Source organism: Symphodus melops (genome assembly GCF_947650265.1).
Source record: "Symphodus melops genome assembly, chromosome: 13".
Classification (NCBI taxonomy): domain Eukaryota; kingdom Metazoa; phylum Chordata; class Actinopteri; order Labriformes; family Labridae; genus Symphodus; species Symphodus melops.
In genome coordinates, this window is record NC_136703.1 from 17,494,983 (window position 1) to 17,515,097 (window position 20,115).

Below are 20,115 nucleotides of genomic sequence, written 5' to 3' on the forward strand. Positions count from 1 at the left end.
AGGTGGGAAAGTAACTATTTACAAACACTCCAAACAATTGTAGCTAAATATGTTTTAACCTTTGTGAGTATATTTTCAAGTCTGTAATTTCAGTCGTCCTGAAGAATTATACCATGCAATCTACTTAGTTACCTTTAAAATCAAATTAAAGGACTAATGTTTAAGATTTATGGGGATTTTTTGGCAGAGCTGGAGAATATTTTATAAATTGCTTAGAATAAGATTAACTGTGTTTTTGTTACTCAAGGCTGATCCCTTTATATCTACAGTGGCAGAAGGCCCACTATGTTGCACAATCACGATGTAGCCCAGAACTGACAAACAAAACACTTGGTCAAGATAAGTCCTTTGGATTGTACAATGAATGCGTCTGAGTGGCAGAGGGATGAAAAATGGTCAGTATGTGATGTGCTGGGAATGGTTTGTAAAGTTGACTTTGACCACTGAAACGTGTGACCACAGGAGTGTGGAGTAATTTAGACTGAAAATTCGGAGAAGCAAAAAAACTCTTTGATTGAATGCCTGCTATTGATGCATTAACAGAAAAAAAAAACTTACACTCTGGGTAGTTTTTTACAATACTTTCTTCTTGTTTATGTATTTTCTTGCACCATTACTATTAATTGCAATTTAGTCAAATATTAGTTATGGTAAATGATGTACAGATTTTTAGTACTCTTTTATACCTCTGGATGCCAGACAGGCTGAATAAACATCTGGGAACCACAGAACAGGCCCTATGTTCTTGATCAGGAAGTAGAAACATTGGATTTCAATCCAGAGCTCCATGGCCTTAATCTGCAGGATTAGGGCAATGGAAAAGTTCTCTCCTGTGTGTATTTTATGTCTGTGTGTGTTTGTGTGTTTGCAAGGCTTTATGTAGGTAGCTTGCATGTAAGCAAGCTTTTGTGTATCAGCAAAGGTGTGAATGAGAGTATCGACAGTACTCTCCTCAGCCACATGTGCAGTTACAGGCAGACAGACAGGCAGGCAGACAGAAAAGGAGGGAGGGAGGTATGGAGGTGCCCATGGTTTAAGAGCTAAAGCCGCTTGGCCCAGATGAAGATGGCTCTCAGGCTCTCTGCCAATCAAAGCCTGGCCAACATTACACTCTCACTGACAGGGCAGGGAAACGGTCAGTCAGGCCACACGCATACTTGGTGTATATACAGCCCTCAGTTTAAAGTATAGCACAGAGTGTGATGCCTTAAATAACAGAGCATTACAGGGAGAAAGACAATCTCAGTTAAAAGCCCCTTAAAGCTGCTGTAATTGTAAGAACAATGTGTGCTATAATTCTGCATTTTTTAGTCATTCCCTTGAACCATGTTATTGTTTACAGGCAGAAATTTTTTGTATTATTATTGTTAATAATAAGTTGCTAAAGAGACCAATACTAAGGTGTAAGGAAGAAAAAAACAGAGCTAAAATATGTACAATTATAAGTTGATTCACCAGGAGGTCCAAAGTGCCCTTCTATATAGTTGATAGGCTATATATAGGAAATAATAGCAAACATCTTGAATATCAGCACATTTTCACCAATTTGTCAAATGTGCATCCATCTAAACTTTGGTAAATATTTTTTTGTAACAATTGAAGAAATGTTGTACAGATTTGTGTTGAGCACTGATAAAAAAAAACATGTTAATGGCATAGGTAAATAAAAGTGACAAAAACATTTAAACCATTTAAACAGTTGGAGGACTGACTTTGTCTATTAATTACAACTTGTTGTTGAACCCCCTTTTTTATGGTATAAATAGATCTAAATTGAGAAATATACGACAACATGTGTTTATCTTCATTTTAATATAGTTGGTTGAAAACCACACAATTTAGAATTTTATATTGTGAATTTTCTTCGGAAATATTTAGCTTAAATTTTGCCATGACTTTAAGTAAGTAAAATTTCTGTTTACAGATGTATTTATACTTATTGACCAAAACATTTGTTCATGCTTTAAAGGCCACATGATGATGTGGGGGTATATTGTTAGATAATTGCAAGGCTTTGTCCATTTATGTCTATCCTATTTGGCTTTTTGAAACCCAACACCCAATCACTTGTTGTTTTAAATATCAAAGTTGCCTGTGCACTCCTGGGTGACATGATACAGTCCGTATCTGCTGCCAGTCAGTGAGGATAAAGTCTCTCTGAACATCTGCCAAAAGTCAGAGATCATCTAACCAGAGATGAGCACCCAGTTCATTGTGACATAATGTCAAGCATACAAATACTAATGGTTCGAGAAATAAAAAAAAAAAAAGAAAAAAAGGTTTTTTCCTCTTTCATCCATTTAATGCTAGTTGTGTTTTTTGGCTAAGTTATCTTTGTCTCCAGGCAGGTGGTGGGGATTAGAGAGGCCCATTCCCAAAATGATACAAGCACCACATGTGAAAGTACATGAAAACAAACAAGCCTGCAGTTTTGTAGTCTTCAACAACCACATGCACATTCCTTCCCTCTTCTCACTTTACTCCTCCATTCATCTTTCTGTCATGTTCATTTGTCCCCTTCAACCAGCTCTGCCACACAAATTCTCTCAGTGGTCTTTCACCACTAATTTGAATTCATAATGTTGCCTCCCTAAGGAGCTATAATTTAGTGACCAAACAGTGCCAATAGGAAGACTGAAACAAGTGTCTTTGAAGCTACAAAGTAAAAGTTGATCTGAGAAAAAATCTAAACATATAAGTAAAAGATGGCAAACTAGCATGAAAAAGCATTTCATATACAAGTGATTGTATACGAAAAAATAATTGACCAAGTACTGAACCCTGTGGAACACCATATCAAAGTAAATGAAAACTTCAATATGCTCTAACTAGGTTTTTCAGGATTAGTAGTTTTTGAACACCACACTTAAAGTCCCATTATTTGTGGCTTTTTATGACTGACAGTTTTTACCACATGGCAATTAGTTAAATTGTTTGGAGATGCCATGAACCTAGGAAAACACAACTATCCCTCTTGCAAATCGATATTGGGATCTTCTAATTTTGCTGTCCAGAGTTTTGCCATTTCAACCCACTCTCACTTTAAAACTGAAGCTTCTTAATAAGCTGTTTAGTGGTCTAAAACATGCATACAAACGTGAACCAACCAATAGTGTCAGGAAAACTTGAGTCACAGAAAACATCATGGGGCAGCTGGACAGTAGCTGAGATGAAAATGAGATATCTTTGACATTATCAAAGATTGATTTTTTGTTTTTTTCCTTTACATTTTCAAAAACTCTAGACACCAGGGCAGTTCAACCATATTATGTGGTTATGGCTTGTATTTTAAATTCAAAGGGTTATACAAGTACAGCCTACAGCCCTTACACTGATAATGGACCATGACCATGCAGCAAAATATAAAAGAGAGAAAGACGCGCGGGGGGGGGGGGGGGGGGGGGGGGGGGGGGGGGAATAACAAAAGAGGGATGAATACAAAGTAATGAAATGGAATCTATCCTTCCGTCTGAAAAGAACATCAAAGGAGGTGCTTAATCTCAGGAGGCAGTACTTTGTTATCTGTCCTGCAGCTCCTGTTTCTCAATCCCACTCCATCCATCCATCCCTCTCTCATGATGAGATGGATGATGATGAACGTGCGTGAGGGAGAGAGCGGGAGGGAGGAAGGGATAATACCTTCTGAATACATGATGAATGTAGTCATCAGGCTTAAACTGACTGGGGGGTGAGTGGCGCACAGAAACCAAGAGCGTGCATGTGACACCGAGCACCATCATGCTCATCTCGTCTCCTTTGCAGCCTCTCTCAGTCTCTCCATCACCCTACGGAAGAGAGACACAGATAATCAAGCAAAAGATAAGTGAAAGAGAGGATAAATGATTGCTTTCTTCCCTTTTTTCTTTTTTCCCCCTTTCTTAACAACATCCAGAGGCAACAAAAAAGAGAGAGGCAAACACACAAGTAAAGCGCATCTTGTCAGAGACTCCAGCCCACCCAGTGCTTTTCTCTGAGCAACAGGATCAAGAGACTCAGCGCCCACAGCCTGAGGAGAAGAGTGGATGCTACACAACATGACGGACTGCGAGGAGGCAGAGGGGGGACCCAACAGCCAGGGTGAGTGATGAAACCTGCCACACACGCATAAAAGAGGAGTGTGCGTGGGTGCCCCAAAGAGAGAGTCAGGGTTAGAGAGTTAGAAAGAGTTTGCAAGATTATGTCATAAGGGCTACAGGTATTTTGTGTGTAAAGAGTGGTGACATACAAAAAAAAAAAAAAAACAGATTTAGGTTTAACACACACACACACACACACACACCATGCTAAAAACCGACCTCCACCCTACTTGACTTTAATGCACGTGCAGCGCACCTCTTGGGGTTACACGCAAGACCATGTGAGACTTTTTCCCCCCTCTTGTCTGCTTGCTCTAACCTGGTTTTGAAAGAGTGCTGTTTTTTTAATAGATGGCTTTGACATCTTGGTGCAGCAGATGTGCTTTTAGATGTTTTCTGATAGGTCCGTCACTTACTTTATGATATATTATTCCATGTCAATGACTTCCATAAATGTATGAAAAAGGTTTCTAGTGAACTGTGTATCGCCCCTGCAGAGAGTCTGGGGCACATCAGCCTTTCATGTTATACCCATTACTAAAAACTAACCAGGGGCAATAGCAGCCTTTCATGAAAGTGCATGTGTGTTTATGATTTCAGTTGTCTGAGTGAACCTAAATAGCACGTAAATGCATTATTTTATAATGTATTCAAGTTTGAAAAAAAAAAGTTTTCACAGATCCAGGTTTTCACTAGAACTATCTATCTCTGTTTTGATACAGAATACTTTTCCTGGTTTTGCCTCAGACCAGACGTCGAAATTAGAGACTTCTATGTAAGTTGTGACACTAATCACTAAACTAATTGGCCAATAAACAACTAATGTCATTAGTTATTGTTCTTTAATATTCTTTTTTTGTCATTGTGCCTGTGAGCACATACAGCATAATAAATTCTGAACACACTATTACAAATGAAAATGTATCCTTTTCTTCAGGCGACAGGAAGAACCTTCAAACTCATGTCTAATTCACTCTGGCAGCTGATTTTTATAGCCTTCACGTACAGACAGATTTGCAGTTGAGTTGTTTTTTGTTTTTTTTAAACAACCAAGATGGCTGCCATCAGTTCACAGAATTCTGCTTCATCAGCCATGGCGTCAATAATTAAAAATATTGATTTCTCTAACAGAAGTACCCAAAAAAGTCTAAAAGTTGTTGAATCAAAACATTGTATCTGCTCCACTTCAAATAAGATGACTTTAGGTGGAATTTAAACCACAAGTTCTCTCCTGCAGCCAAATGTGTGATGTGTTGTTGGGCATGATACCCCAAGATGCTCCTGCTGCTTCATGCAGAGGCTGCTATATAACGTAGCAGCCTTTGCATGAAGCAGCGGGTGTGAATGTGCAGATATAAAGCACTTTAAGTAGTCAGAAGAATAGTGCTTTACAAGCTCAAGTTGATTTATCGTTTACACTGATTAAGTGATGTCAGGCTAAAACTTGTTTCTATATTGAATCATTTTGACTAATTAGACCTAAATTAGGTCTTTGAGAAGAAAACTTCCATATTCTCACTTGTTACACATGCACAAATATGTCTTTTTGTCTCAGTTTGTGTATATTGAATATAAAAAAATCATCACTGCAATGTATTCTCAATTTTTAGATTCCCTGATACCTGTCTTGAATATTTATTCATGAAGCGAAGCATATTATTTTCAAGGATTAACTTGCACCATTGCCATTTTGTGTATAAATGAGTCTGACAGTTCACCACATACAGTAGGTGTGATCTCTTGAGGTGTCACAGAGGCCTTGACATGTTATGGCATGTTGTGGGCCTTGTGAGAACTGATATTCCACCAACAGCCTTTTATTTAAAAGCATGTCTAAAAAAATGAGAGCTGGCAGCTTACACCAGAGAGATGTAGGCTGCGTTGCTGTTAGTGGGTCGTTGATACACCTAGACAGATAAAGCAAGTCATTTTATTCTGGCCTGTATTAACAGAGTGGGCAAGGTGACTGATTAATGAGATCCCTGGAGGGGCCACTGGCAATATAAATGGATCTAAGCTAACACTACTAACACTCTCATCGTCCTTGTCACTCTTGGAGCAGATGGTCTGGAATTGCCCACTTAGCCCTGTTTAGACTGGGCGAGATTAAACTTTGATAGGAGATGTATAAACATATAATATATGATGTAAATCATATGAACAGTTCTGGCTGCTTCAAATTTATGTAGTCAGTTTTCAGTAGTGAATGTCAGTTAGAGTGACTAAAGGTCTGTAAGTCTTCTGTCTTGCTCACAGCTTTGGGAAGTTTTACTTGGACAGTGGACTTGTTTGTTTACGGCTTTTATGAATCTGCTTTTTTACTGATGATGAACTGGTTCACTAATGGTTACCGCAGTTAATACTTTTCAATGTGGACTGAAGAGGTCAGCTGGTTGAGGTCGCTTTATTTAAAGAGGTCCAAAGTTGGGCATTTTCCCTGCATTATTTTACAAAATGTTCTTCTATTTTACAAGTCAGTGCATGTTGTTGATGTCAAAAAACTTCCTCTCTAAGGTGAATTATTGACTGACAGGAGTGGGTTAGCACTATTTAGCTTAGCTTAGTGCAATGACAATGCAAACGGAAAGCTGGCTAGTCTTACGCTCTGGTAAAAATATGGAAGAACTGGCTGCATGGTACATTTTCAAACGTGTGCTTTTGGAATTTTAAGGAAAAAAAAGTGTAACTTGCACAATGTATTAGCTTTAGAGCTACTATTTAGCTCTTCCTAGTGACTCTGCCAGGGTGTGCTTCCGCTGTAGCTTCATAGCTTTAGAGTAGCATTGAGCTTTTTGTTTAGTGCTTGGCATTATTCTTTCTTTATCATTATCATAATTTTTTTATCCTTTAGTCAGAGATGTATGAACCTCTTGACCACCCTAACCCAATCACAGCACACTGGATGGACTTAATCTGCCTGCCAGATGCCGTTAGCTCATGCAGTGGTGTTCGTATCTGAACCAATTTGTCTGATTGCCCATACGTTAATGCAGAGTTTTGCAATTTCCCTGAGAAGGGTAAACTAACATTAGCATAGGTGGATGATTGATGCACAGAATAAACCTTCTGCTCCACTTAATACAGATAATGGTTCTTGCTAGAGTCATAGCTGCGTTTTAAATAATGACCAAAAAGTCCCCTGTTGTAATGTCGTCACATTTTTTCGATAAGTAGCTTCTATCACTATTAACTTTTTATTTAAAACAGAATTAAGCGATAAGGCATGAGCTTTAAATTCTAAAACATGAAAATATATTTTGGTCTGGCTTTGGTGTGTTAGGGGTTGAGGCATGTTATAAGCTGTGAGATAACTGTCAGTTTGTGTTTCATTAGTCTCTTTTGTCCATGGCATGAGCCGTCATGTTGTTGTGCAGCAGGCATTATCTCATTGCAGAGGAGTGATGTGTTATGTAAAGCTACACTCTTAATGCCCCATAGACTTGAATTTTCTGCTTTCTACCTTCGCTGATGTATTGACTGTATTGTATCAGTGTCCAACAATAGTGACACAAGTCTGACACTTCACACAAACCTTTTACCGCAAGCATTTGACAGAAGTGTCTAACAGATGGGATTGTGACAGATTCAAATGAGCTTTTCAACAACCGAAGTGTAGTCCGATAAGACATTAATCTCAATCTATAGAGTGAGAGGATCAGAAGGTTGAAGTTGAATTCAGGAGATTTTGACCTCTTCTGTACATGTCTGAAGAGGATCTAAGTGCAGTACATGTAATGTAGATTTATGTTCTAGATTCACGTGTGGACCGTGGTATTTAGAGTTAACCGACCTACATTACAACACCTGTGATGTCTTCTTAGATGACTTGTCCTGCTGTTTCAGATTAACGTTCGATAACCTAATGTAGTTGAGGTAACATTAACAGTGTTGACATTGCATGCTATAACATTATTTTGTTTCACCTTTTTTTTTTGCTTTAGGCACGCTAGTTTCAAGACAGATGAAGTGTTAAACAATAGCGTGTCATCTATGGAAAATTGGCCTTGACAAAGTGTGGTTGTATAAAACACCCAGATGTTCAGCATCAAGGTCACCATTAATTTCCTTGCAGCTATAGATGCCTAACAGCTGTTTATTAACTTACTATGTTTCCTCTGCATCTTAGATGTTTGGGGGCAACAATACAAACTGTAAAGATAAGGTAGAGTTGATATTTTTTACTTGTTAGCAAATCAATGTACATTAATTATCCACGTTTTAGAACTACATTATTATTACAACACTTGCGTGTTTCTGTCAAGCCCTGAGAGGTATTTTTTGGCTCTTTAGCTGCTCATTGCTCAACTTGCATTTGATGTGTTTTTCAGCTGTGTGATGCTGAACAAGTAGTCAGCAGTTTTTTTCCTTTTCTACTTACACAGCACTTTGAGATTGATGTGAGTGAAGCTACATATTTAACAACATATTTAATATTGAGCTATTGAGATACTTGGAGCTATTATTTTATATGGCACCTTTTAAGTTCTTTACGATTACAGCTAAATTTGCTTGTTGCAATAACAGCAATAGGCCTTTATCATAGGTAAAATGCTTTAGGTCCCCTCTTATCCAAACAGCATCCTCCCTCCTGACCACTTTTTATCTCTGGGTCTACGTCTGAATCTGAAATTTAGATATTAAACAGTACCAAACTTTTGGAGACTTATATGGTGGATTTAATCACTGGTGACTGACAGAAGCCCTTGCAATATGAAATTATAGTTGAATAAATATAAGCAAAACAAATAATACTGAAAGAACAAGGGCTTTTGTTTGCCACACCAACATAATTTTTTTTTTTTTTTTTTTGAGCAAGTGATATTACAACATTCATGTATAAAGCAGCTCTTTGTATCCTCCATCTGGATTGGCATTGTCTACTAATAGATCATTTATAGAAACACATAATACGTTTTGCAAAGTGTTGTGTTTTTGTGGTTTTCTCTACTTGACACTTCCTAAGGCGCGTCACAGTGACATGACTGGCCAAGGCTTTGATGACTTTAATTAGACCAAGATCACAGCACACTTGGAGCTTCAGTAGCAGAGTGATTAAAGTGGAGAAAGACAAGAGAAAATGGTGATATAACATTCACTAATCCTCTCTCTGAGCTACAACTTCACTCCAGCCAGTCGTCTGAGATTAGTGGTTATTGAATACGGTGTGGTCTCATTCCTTCCTCACCATTTCTCTCCCAGCAGTGAGGGAGAAACAGAGAGCACAGATCATGCGTGCAAGATTACACCATAGTTTAACTATATTAGTTTCAGTATTTACCAATTTAGTTGTGTTTATTTCCTGTATTTTATTTGTTGTCAACATGTCCTGTGAAAAGACAATTCCATTGTCCTATTAATTATTGTCATGGTTACCTGATATAGTTTATACCTCTCTAATCCAGAAGAAATGGGTGGACTAATTGTTGAAACCCAACATCACATCCGATCAGTGATGTAACAAACCTGAATGTAACTATACTGGAGACTTAAAAAGAGGGCTCATTGTCCGAGTATTGTATTGTATTAAACTAACAGGTAATATAATGTAGTGTGTAAACTAACCAGAACAAATTAAATTGGCTGAACTTCACGTCTTTTCTGCTATACAAACCCTTTTTTAACTACAATTCTTTGCCATCTTTTGCGGTTTTCTACATGTAGCTTTAGAAAAAGAGAGAGAAGAAAGGAAGACTGTATTTTTCACGCTTGTTTTATTGTTTATTTTGATACCATGTCAAAACGCTTCTCCATACATACTCACTTATTTTCTTGTAATCAGTTGTTCATATCGCCTGGTCGTATCTATCTAATAGCTCTGCTCTACTCCCTCATTGTTAGCATATTACATGGCTGCTGTCTTGTTTGAAAATGGCTTTCCTCCACCTCCCCATCGCCACCGAGTCTTCGCAAGTTCATCACATTCTTCATCCCATCAGCCTCAGATCACAGCATCAGCCATTGTCCGGTCAAGCCAAGTGTATGCAGTCTGCCTCAGATGACATCATCATCATCTTCTCATCCAATCCATTCTTCTCAGTTCGATCAACTCGTCATCGCAACAACCCAGATGACATCATCTGTGAACACCTCCACCACCAGTGTCTGGTCTCTATGGGGGAAAGATCTTGTTGCTGTTCAGTTCAAGATTCTCTGGCAATCAATATCAGATATGTAAAATAAACATTTCATCTTCAAATCCTTTACTTGTCTCTCCTGATTGAAATGCACACCTGAAAATATCTAGATAATTTCAGTAGGACTGCTCCGGCTACTTTCCTGAGCTGGCTCTTCACATAATGCACTCACCGCGGGAGACTAACCCTGTCAGACAGGAGGGGGTCCTGGGGTCTCCTGAGGTAAAACAAACTACGCAAAAGTATCGGACGAAGCAACACACTGAGAATATTTTCCTTCATAACAATGCTACGTGTAGTTTAACAGAATCACATTATCAACAGAAGAGTGGAGAGAAACATACTAACGGAAAGAAACCATAGTGCAGGAGTATAATTTCAGACATGCTGCTCTTCCTGGAAATATCGATCAGAAACATCGAGATTTCTGCAATTGTGAAAGCACTATATACAAGTATTTCTTTAACTATAACTATAACTACCACTCAACTAAACTGCACTTACTTTATAAATGTCAAGATGAAGGAAATTAAGTCAGTAGATCTGGAGGATTCAAGGTTCAAAGTGAGCTGTGGGAGGTGGTTGTTGCTTTGTCTCTTACTGAATAAAATTCAGTAATTTCTTTTCATGTCATAAGGTTTGTGTTGTCCTCCTCCTTTTATGTTTAACTACAGATAAAGGAACAGTTTTTATAATTCGTAAAATTTGTATTTTTGTAGTATTACTAATAGGGGATCAGAGGCCTATAAAGCACTAGTTTTTGAGTTTGGTATTTTCCGAAAAAGTTTAATTTCCGACTTTTTATTGCAAACCATAAAGAACCATTTTCTCTTTTATGGTGGTTTCACCAAAAAATCTGTTTTGGTCATATTTTTCCCTGGTTTAAAACCAAAACCTCTGTCTTTATAGCGTTGGGATTCTTTTATACCACAGTGAGGGGTTCTTTCATGTGGTGGTACCGGACTTCTTTCACATTGGTTTCTTTAAACCAGGAAGAGGGTATTTCCCAAAAAAATCGTAATAAAGTGGTTTTACTTTCTTAAACTGAGAAACTTTAAAGAAAACAATATGTCATTCAGGGTATGCAGAAACAACTAAGGAATGGCTTTGATTTCAGTTTGCTCAAACTCCACTTAAAATGTTTGGGAATACACTAATCTACTTTTTACTTTGAAGCATATAAGAACATTAATTCCACATGCAGCTGGCAAATCTATCTTCATAAAAAGACTGGAATCAACTGTGAAGATTTTGAGGATGATGGGATATCGACAAGTGCACATATCTTTCCACCTTTTTTGCAAATCACACTCGCTCATGCAGTGTTATTTATCTTTTATTAGGCCTGCTCTTAATGTCCAAAAGACAGCTCGGCACATAATTACAATGAAACCTCTTATAACCATCATTACACCATCACTCTAAGGAACTTTTAGTTAGCACATAGATTATTCTACTGCTGCCAGTTGCTTTGGATTGTGCATATACCTTAATATACATTAACTCTGCACAAAGTTATCAAGTACCCCAGAAGTTAAACAATACACTAGCTGTTTTGGTCTTCGTATAAGGTTAAAAACTGTTGCGTGACTCTTGTTCTGCTACAATTTGGTTCACTGTCAGCTGTGAAGCTGTTGTCTCTATTTTTTTAGTGAAGCAGGTTTTTTTTGTTTTCTGTTTTTTTACCATTTGGAAAAATCCTAAAATGTTGCTGATTGCTTTCTCTCTCCACATCTGAGCCATGCCTAGCTAACAAACATGAACCAGCACAGAAACAGGGTGGTCTCATTAGCGTAATGAATTATTCAAAGCATTTAATTCTCACCAGGAACACATTGCTGTTTTCTGTTTGGGAAGCGTCATGGCTCATATGTTCTTATAGACTTTGTGGATGTCAGAGGCACAAATGTTTTTTTAAGTTAACAGAAACATATTTTACAGCAGGAATTTTTTTGGCAGGTTTGAATTTTTAGAATTTTTGGTTTGGTTTTTCTCCTCCCTTTTTTTTGACATCGAAACAAGACCTCTTAGCAAGGTGTGAGGCAAGCCTGACGACATGGGTATGTTCTGATGTCTCTAAAAGTACTGCAAAGGACATATGAAATATATAGCCATCATGCAAACATCAGCAATTTATATGAATGTATCATAGGAAACAGCAGATGTAAACTATCCCTTGAGAGTTTGTGTGTGTGTTGCAGCCCACAGTTAGATCCCACATTTCTCTCATAAGTTCTATTTGTTGACATTTAACTTTCTTTTTTTGCAGGACAACCAATTTATCTGGATATTTGCTATGAGTGCAGATTTTAAAACCTATAATTCCCCTGATGAGTAAATGCAGGTTAAAATGAAGATTTAGCAGGAAGAAATTAAGATTTTTCTCCAAGTGAAAATGTCTGTGTTATTGGGCTGCATTTTTTGGTACAACACAGTTCAATGCCTATAATTAAAAACATTCTGCATTCTGGTGCCCCACCTCATGCAGCTGGGACTCTATTATTTCCACCTTGGCCCTTAAGAATGCCTGTCAGGCCTCTGATCTGGACCATGATCAAAGCAGATAAAGAACTTCCTGATTGTGTTTGATCCATGAATGACTCCTACAGGATGTTTGAGTGAGGTTGTTTGTTTAGAGAGAGATCACAAATGAAGCAAATCATCAATTGTGCATCTGTTTGCCAGGCAAAGCGTTCCTCTAAATTAAAAGCAGCAAGTCAAGACTGTTAATGGCTCCACACAGCTTAGTTGAGTACGTGTCAGCTAGTATATCTACAGTCTGTTACCACATCCATATCTGTCAATAGCTGTAATCGATCTGTCAGTAGTTTCAGATTAAAAAGGACGTCGTTTTGTGTCGGACTGGTAAGTTTCCAGCCCAGATACATCTCCTCATCTTATCATCACCTCCTAGACTGAAAAGTTTCCCTCAGGTCTCTGCAATCAGCAGCAGTTTTCTCACTTAGCTCTAAGCTCTCTTTTATCAACTAAGAGAGAAAAAATAACTCAACTTGTCTAACCCCATGGTTAATATTAGAAAGAGAAATCCTCGGCTACTTTTGTGAACCTTGAGAGTTTAAACTCAGACTTTTTTAATAGCTAAATGAAGTGTTCAGAACTAAAGATTCTTTATTCTTACATGTTCTTACACATTCCTTTCAGGATCAGGGCGGTTTCAGACAAAAGTGAGACCCAAAGAGAAAAAAATGTAGTATAGTATATTATGCATGAGTGACATTATTGAACTACATATCATGTACAAACAGCTGCCCTACCTAAATATTAGCATTAGTTGACATTTGAAAAGCAGAGGTCCAACAACCGCTAATGCATTTACTGGAGTGATGTATGAAGTCTTTGTTTACACAGTGTGACAGTGTGACCATAAATAAACTGGAGTCTGAAGTGACCCCTATTTAATGTCTTTAACGTGCATTATCCTTACAGACACCAGATGATGAGTTGGAAAAACATTTGTGCAAACAAGAGGCCTTTCATAGATGACTAGGCCGGACTCACAGCGCGTGTTCTGCTGATATGGAGGGATGGCACTGCTCAGGATGACTTTTTGATTATTATCCTCTATAACAGGGGTGTCCAAAGTGCGGCCCGGGGGCCATTTGTGGCCCTTGAGTGGATTTTTTGTGGCCCTTGACTTCAAATCAAAGAATCAGTAGATTTTGGCCCCAGGCCTCATCAGATGGCATATTTCGTTCTTTTTTTTCTTTTTCATGTTAGTGAAGGAGACCTATAAAAGCCTGACTATTCTTTCCAAAAAATTAGAACACAACAGTTTCCCAATGCAATTAGTTATTGTGTATTTACATTATTTTTGGGGTCAAAATACAAAAAGTTCGGGGCGCCGGTGGCGCAGCGGCTGCGCGCGCGCCCCATATAGCGAGGCTTTGCTCCTCGCGCGGGCGGCCCGGGTTCGCGTCCGGCCTGTGTCTCTCCCTGCTCTCTCCCTGTTTCCGACTCTATCCACTGTCCTCCCCTATCAATAAAGGCATAAAGGTGAAAAATAAACCTTAAAAAAAAAAAAATTATAAATACAAAAAGTTCCTTCCAATATTTATAAAAAAATAAAATTAAAAAAACCTGTGGCCCGTGAGCGATTCTAACGCGTCAATTTTGGCCCGCAAGAAAAAACGTTTGGACACCACTGCTCTATAAAGTCATCCCCTTGTATTTGTCAGACACTTTGGAGTATGACGCTATTGTGGCATAGCATGCTAACATTTACAAATTATCAGTAGGCTGTAAGCTAACTCATATGAAGGCTACAGCTATATTAGCAGGGGCGCTTTTAGGGTCTGTTGGGGCCATAGGCAAACATTTATTGGGGGCCCCTGCAACCAGCATTCATTATTATTTTCCAGCAATAATGCATGCAACATTTAGCAGGTTATTGAGTAGTGTCAGATAGGGCCCCATTAGGGAGGTTTCCTAATGTCATACAAAATTTGCACATTTTGAGGCAATGTTGTGGTTTAAGCATGGTTGACATGGTTGACGTTCTCCAAGCGCTGGATCCAAAGAGGGAACATGAGCTGAGATTAAACTGTCATGAGATAGGTTAGTTTAAGGCCTTTGGGGGCCCCCTACTGGCCTGGGCCCCCAAGCAGTTGCCTGCCTTGTCTATTGACAAACGCCCCTGTATATTAGATTAGAGGTGTCAGGACACAAGTCAAGATTAAGGTTGATGTTGGGATCAATAAAATCCATAAGATCCAGCCTTTGGAAGATATCAACAAATGTATCATTTTATGGCAATAATTCTCAAAGTTGATTCAATTTTGGCAAAAGAATTAAAGGACCAAGAGTAAATCCTGCTGAGTTGAGTCTCTGTAAGACAGAAAACTCTGTAAACATATACTGTGAGTGTTTTTGGTCAGGAGATAGATATAAATTAAACAAATGACTCCATGGAATTAGCTTTAATTCCTCACATCCAGCAGGCGAGGTGAAAATGAATGAGGTGCTTGTGATTAATATAAATGTGAGGTTGCTGTTCATCTGATTGGTGCATGTCTGTCACATGCTGAAGTTAATTTCTGCCCTCCTCTGTGGCCTCCAGCTGCTGGATAATCCCCTTGAGCCTGCACCCTATTAAGCTTTTAAAAGCCGGTATAAACTGTCCATTTTGTAATGGCCATGTCACATCAAGGGTACAAGTGTACACCGCCCACTGCTTTTCATCTGCCTGCTGCCATCCAGTCATTATAAACTATGTTATTTTTGGTAAATCTGCAGAACCGTAGCCAATCACGTCTCATAGATACGTCATGTCTTTTCTGAGGGATAACAGGGATGTAGGCTGAAGAGTTTGAAGCTGCTGAGCAACAGTGTAGGGGTCAAACGTTTTTGGCTTTTGTTCACTAAGATTAAGATGTTTTCCTGACGTGACAAAAATATTGTTGTATAATTCAGAAGTAGTAGAAGCCTCTTTCACACTATTCTGGGATTAACTGTTTGCAGCTCCTTCGGTAATCAGTATTTCGATCAAGTTTGTGCTCCTTTCCCGGTTGGAGTTCTTCAACTCTCATGTTGTGGCTTATTTTTTTCTTGTTCTCTGGCTTGTTTTCGACAGGAACACCAACTCCCTCGTATTCTTAACTTCCTTTGAGAAACTACAATTTAGAAACAAAGTACCTTATTGATTACCAAGTACATTACCAACACCTTGTGTGGCTCCAGACTGAGCATTAAAAAGCAGTAAATGAATAACTGCAGCAGAGCTGTCCCTATTTTTAATCGGTCTCACTCTTGTTCATTGACAAAAGCTGATTAACATTACCCACAATTCAACTTGGCCAACCAGAGTCGAATCACAGTCATAACTTTACTTTAAAGAACATTTGTTCAATTCCCTATTTCATCAATATGATACTGACATTTTTTCAACAACTTTTTGATTGTTTTTAGATTTTACAGAGACATTCATGTTTTCCATAGGAAAACACAGACCCATGGAGTTTTTCTAATCTGTTTTAATGAAGATTGCTTTTTATTGTTAAAGGTAAAACAAATTCCCGGTACTGACATTTAGACAATCGCCATTTTAGTCATTACAATCGATAGATGTGAAGTTCAGTAACAGCTGAGTGCAGCTGTTTTTCCTGGACATAATGTTTTAGGGCTGAAGAGGTTGGGAAGTGTGTTTAAAATGATTTTGGTTTGTGGGATATAGAAGATTTTTTTTTATTAAATATATCCCTAAACTTTTAAGAGTATCGCACCAAATCCAAACGGCGAATCCTCTCCATGCAAATACTAGGTAGTCTGTTTGTTTCTAAATGTCTGTGTGTGTGTGTGTGTGTGTGTGTGTGTGTGTGTGTGTGTGTGTGTGTGTGTGTGTGTGTGTGTGTGTGTGTGTGTGTGTGTGTGTGTGTGTGTGTGTGTGTGTGTGTGTTTCTGCTCATGCACACAACAGATAAAGTGATATTGAAAGGTTGTACTGAGTCAGTGATTCACCTCAGACATGATGAATGTTCAGGTTATATGAGGCCGCTCGTCCTTATTGGAACAGGTCATCCCCCACAAAGTCCACTTAGTATGTTACTGCTTCATATGTTCCCACCAGCCCACCTGTCACCTCAGATACTCTCTGTGTTGGTGCTTACTGCAGCCATAATGCCATATGGACTGTAATTCCTGCACTAAATGCCTTTAGTCCCTGATTTTTGTCTGCCAAAGTATATTAGATTCAATTCCACAGTTATATTGCTGTGGGGATGTTTGTTAGTTTAACTCAGGAATGTGAGGCTTTGCAGATTCATTTTGTTAAGTCCTGAGTAACTTTCACGTCTTCTTGTAGGTCTTTGAAACCATGTTTTGGTTTTTTTTGTTGGTCACTTGCCTCTTTAATCTCCCAGCATGACATTTATATTTGTTGTGTAATCAAAGCTGTTGTCTGTGCTTCAATTTTCTCAGATTGAGCATACCTATAGCGACCTTAAAGTCCTAAAATAGACTACCTTGTACTAAAAAACACATTTTCTCAGTTTTAATACAGAATTCCTGTGTTAAATGTTCATTTTCCCTGCCAAATATATTTCAACAAAGCGTTAGCTGAGTAGTTTTCAAACCAAAAATCTGTGTATGTATGTATGTATGTATGTATGTATGGATGGATGTATGGATGGATGGATGGATGGATGGATGGATGGATGGATGTATGGATGTAGGTTTTAGACATTAAAAAGCTGTTGTCGAAGTTGACGATCCAATCAAATTCATCCCAACGTTCTGTCCTGCCTTCTGTCTTAGATTGGTTCTATCCCGTTTCAGTTTAAAATATGCCACGACACAACACTTAGATATACTGTCGAAGTTCTATTTCATAGGGAATTACTCTTTCAATTACCTGACATTTCTGTAAAGCTTGATGTTTCAGTCAGTTAAAGGCTCAAACAGTTGGATTGAGTTTGTCTGGATGCATAACAGTCAAGAAAGGAAACCAAATGTTTTTTTTGTTTGTTTTTTTAAATTGCTTCTGTCCAGGCTTCCTCGTGGGATGCATCAAAGTGCTGCAAAGCTTAAACACATCAGAAATAGGATCAATTATGATCTTAAATTCAAACCCAGTGTGCCTTTAACAAGACACTGATGTGACCTCACACTGATGGATGAGATCAGAAAGATTCAAATGAATAAAGAAAAGTATTTCAAGCACATGCAGCATTCCCATTAATCGCTTTGTAAAACAAGGAGGGGTCAGGGGGAACAATTCATTCTAAAATGTGTTGTGCACTTGGGCCATGGAGATTTTTGTGTGTTTTCTTACCCTTGTTAAAGCTCAGACATGGTGCTCTTTTATATGTCTGAAAAAAGCTTTATAAACACCATAAAGGCTGCAGCATATTTACAATCACATTTTGGAAATCACAAAGGATTTTAGTGCTTGTAATGGCTTTACAACATTTTAGGAAAACATAGTTGACCGCTTATTAATCATCTCTTTCTGGATAATGAGTATTTCAAGAAAAACAAATTGACTTCTGTGTTGTTTTCACACTGAGCTGGATGAGCAGGTTCAAGTAGATGGTAGGGATTTTAAAGGAGCATTTCCACATACTGCATGTGCGCTGCGGTCCGTCAGCACTGTGCACAGTGCCGTAGTTAGCCGCTACTCTTGGTAATCATTGTGTTCACACAGCAGGCGCTGTGCCACTACAAGTCTATTTTTGACGGTGTACACAGCAGACATGCGTCAAACTAGACAGAATATCACAACCCAGACAGAAAGTCAGACAAGGAAAGGCATAGATCATTAGGTCAATTTAAAAATTAAACGCAATATACAGACTTGCGATCACATTTTCCTCATTTTATCAATGTAATGCCAAAACAAGCAAAAAGCGAACAACAAATCCTTTTCAGAAAGGAAAAGAGGCATGTTGTCTGCATGTTTTGCTCTTTATTACCGCGTGATCTTGTAGTTCTCCCGTGATGTGTGTACAGCTGATCATCAGTGATCTTAGCTGATGTTCCAGAAACAGATCCAATGTCAATTGACGCATCTGACAGAAAAAAAAAAATGTGCCGCAGACAGGCCGTGGTGAACACGGAGTATGTGTGAATCCGCCTTAAGGGGATTGTATCAGTTCAGGATTACCACTGTACAAACAGACAGAAAATACAACTTTAATCTGTCTTCATTGTCTGGGTATCGGCTTTAAGTTCTGATTGTTTTCTACGTGCATCTTTGGGCACAAAAAGCATTATAAGCCCTAAATGTTCCAGAAACAAGGCTACAGTGCCAGCTCTATTGTTGACTATTTGCAGACAAGAAAAGTGAAATCATCTCCAGCCATAGAAGTTTGGACTACAATTTACAGGATCGTATTTACCATGTAAGAGATACATTACATGTAGATGGCAGGAAATTCAACTTCTGTCTTTTAAACTGAGCAAAAAAGAAGAAACGTCACCAAAGTGTTCTACAATCTATAAAGTAGCTACTCTATAAAGTCTTGTTAGGTACTTTGTTTGACATTCTTACTTCAGGTTAACACACAAACAAATACACATATACGTGTGTGATAATCTGAATTTCAGATATAGCATGTCAGTGTCCATTTCTATATTGCAAAGTGTTACTTATTATAATTTTCAAAATGCAGTTCATGCAGGAAAGAAGACAACGACACTGACAGGTGAAATTTGGACTGTTGGGTTTGAAACCAAGAGATCAAACAGAAAAAAGTCACCTGATTGGTTGTTTTTTCTTGTTCACTCACAGGGCTGGGGGGGGGGGGGTGGGGGGGGGGGGGGGTTAATCACAGATAGAAGTCAGAGGTGTGTTTTGTGCAGCTTGTTGGTTGATGATTATTATTGACATTTGTTGGCAAAACACTTTTATTTTGTTCTGGAAATACAGAAATGTTCAGGACAACTTAAGGCCGTTTTGGAATGAAAGTATTAATGCATCAAAGTACAAATGGTTCAGTGAAGTATGTGTATTACACAACATCCCCATCCCCTGGGTAATATCTTTGGGCCAACAGCAAGAATCCATTACTGCTTATCCAGTGACCTTGACTTGCAGCTTCATTGCATGATTAACAGGGATTGTTTTTGCAACTCTTTGAGAGTCCGGAGGCAAAAAACAGAGGTGAAGTACGGACTGTGAACTGCTTTTTTTTAATTCTTTTGCCAGTCTGGCCTTTTCACATGTTGAAGTACATTATATGTTGTCTAATTTATCTTAAAGACTTTACATAATACCTCTTTCATCAACACAATTTCTGTTTCCCGTTAGAGATAGCAGCGCTGAAATAACTCAAACAACATAGAGTAGAATAGGCAAACATAGTCATATCCTCACACACACGTGCAAAGAAACGAAGACACACAAACACACACATGCCCATGCGCTTACACATAAAGACATTTAGAAAAAA

General features: G+C 38.4%; 1 protein-coding gene across 2 annotated transcripts in view; it reads left to right on the plus strand.

The window, feature by feature from the left end:
- The first annotated feature begins 3,591 nt into the window (after positions 1-3,591).
- The window catches only part of slc12a5b (solute carrier family 12 member 5b), a 35,327-nt gene continuing 18,803 nt past the window's right edge, over positions 3,592-20,115 (plus strand). For both annotated transcript variants that reach the window (XM_079360394.1, XM_079360395.1), the window contains exon 1: positions 3,592-4,077. In XM_079360394.1, coding sequence (XP_079216520.1) covers positions 4,023-4,077 — 55 coding nt within the window. In that variant the 5' untranslated portion in view covers positions 3,592-4,022. The remainder of the gene's footprint in view (positions 4,078-20,115) is intronic.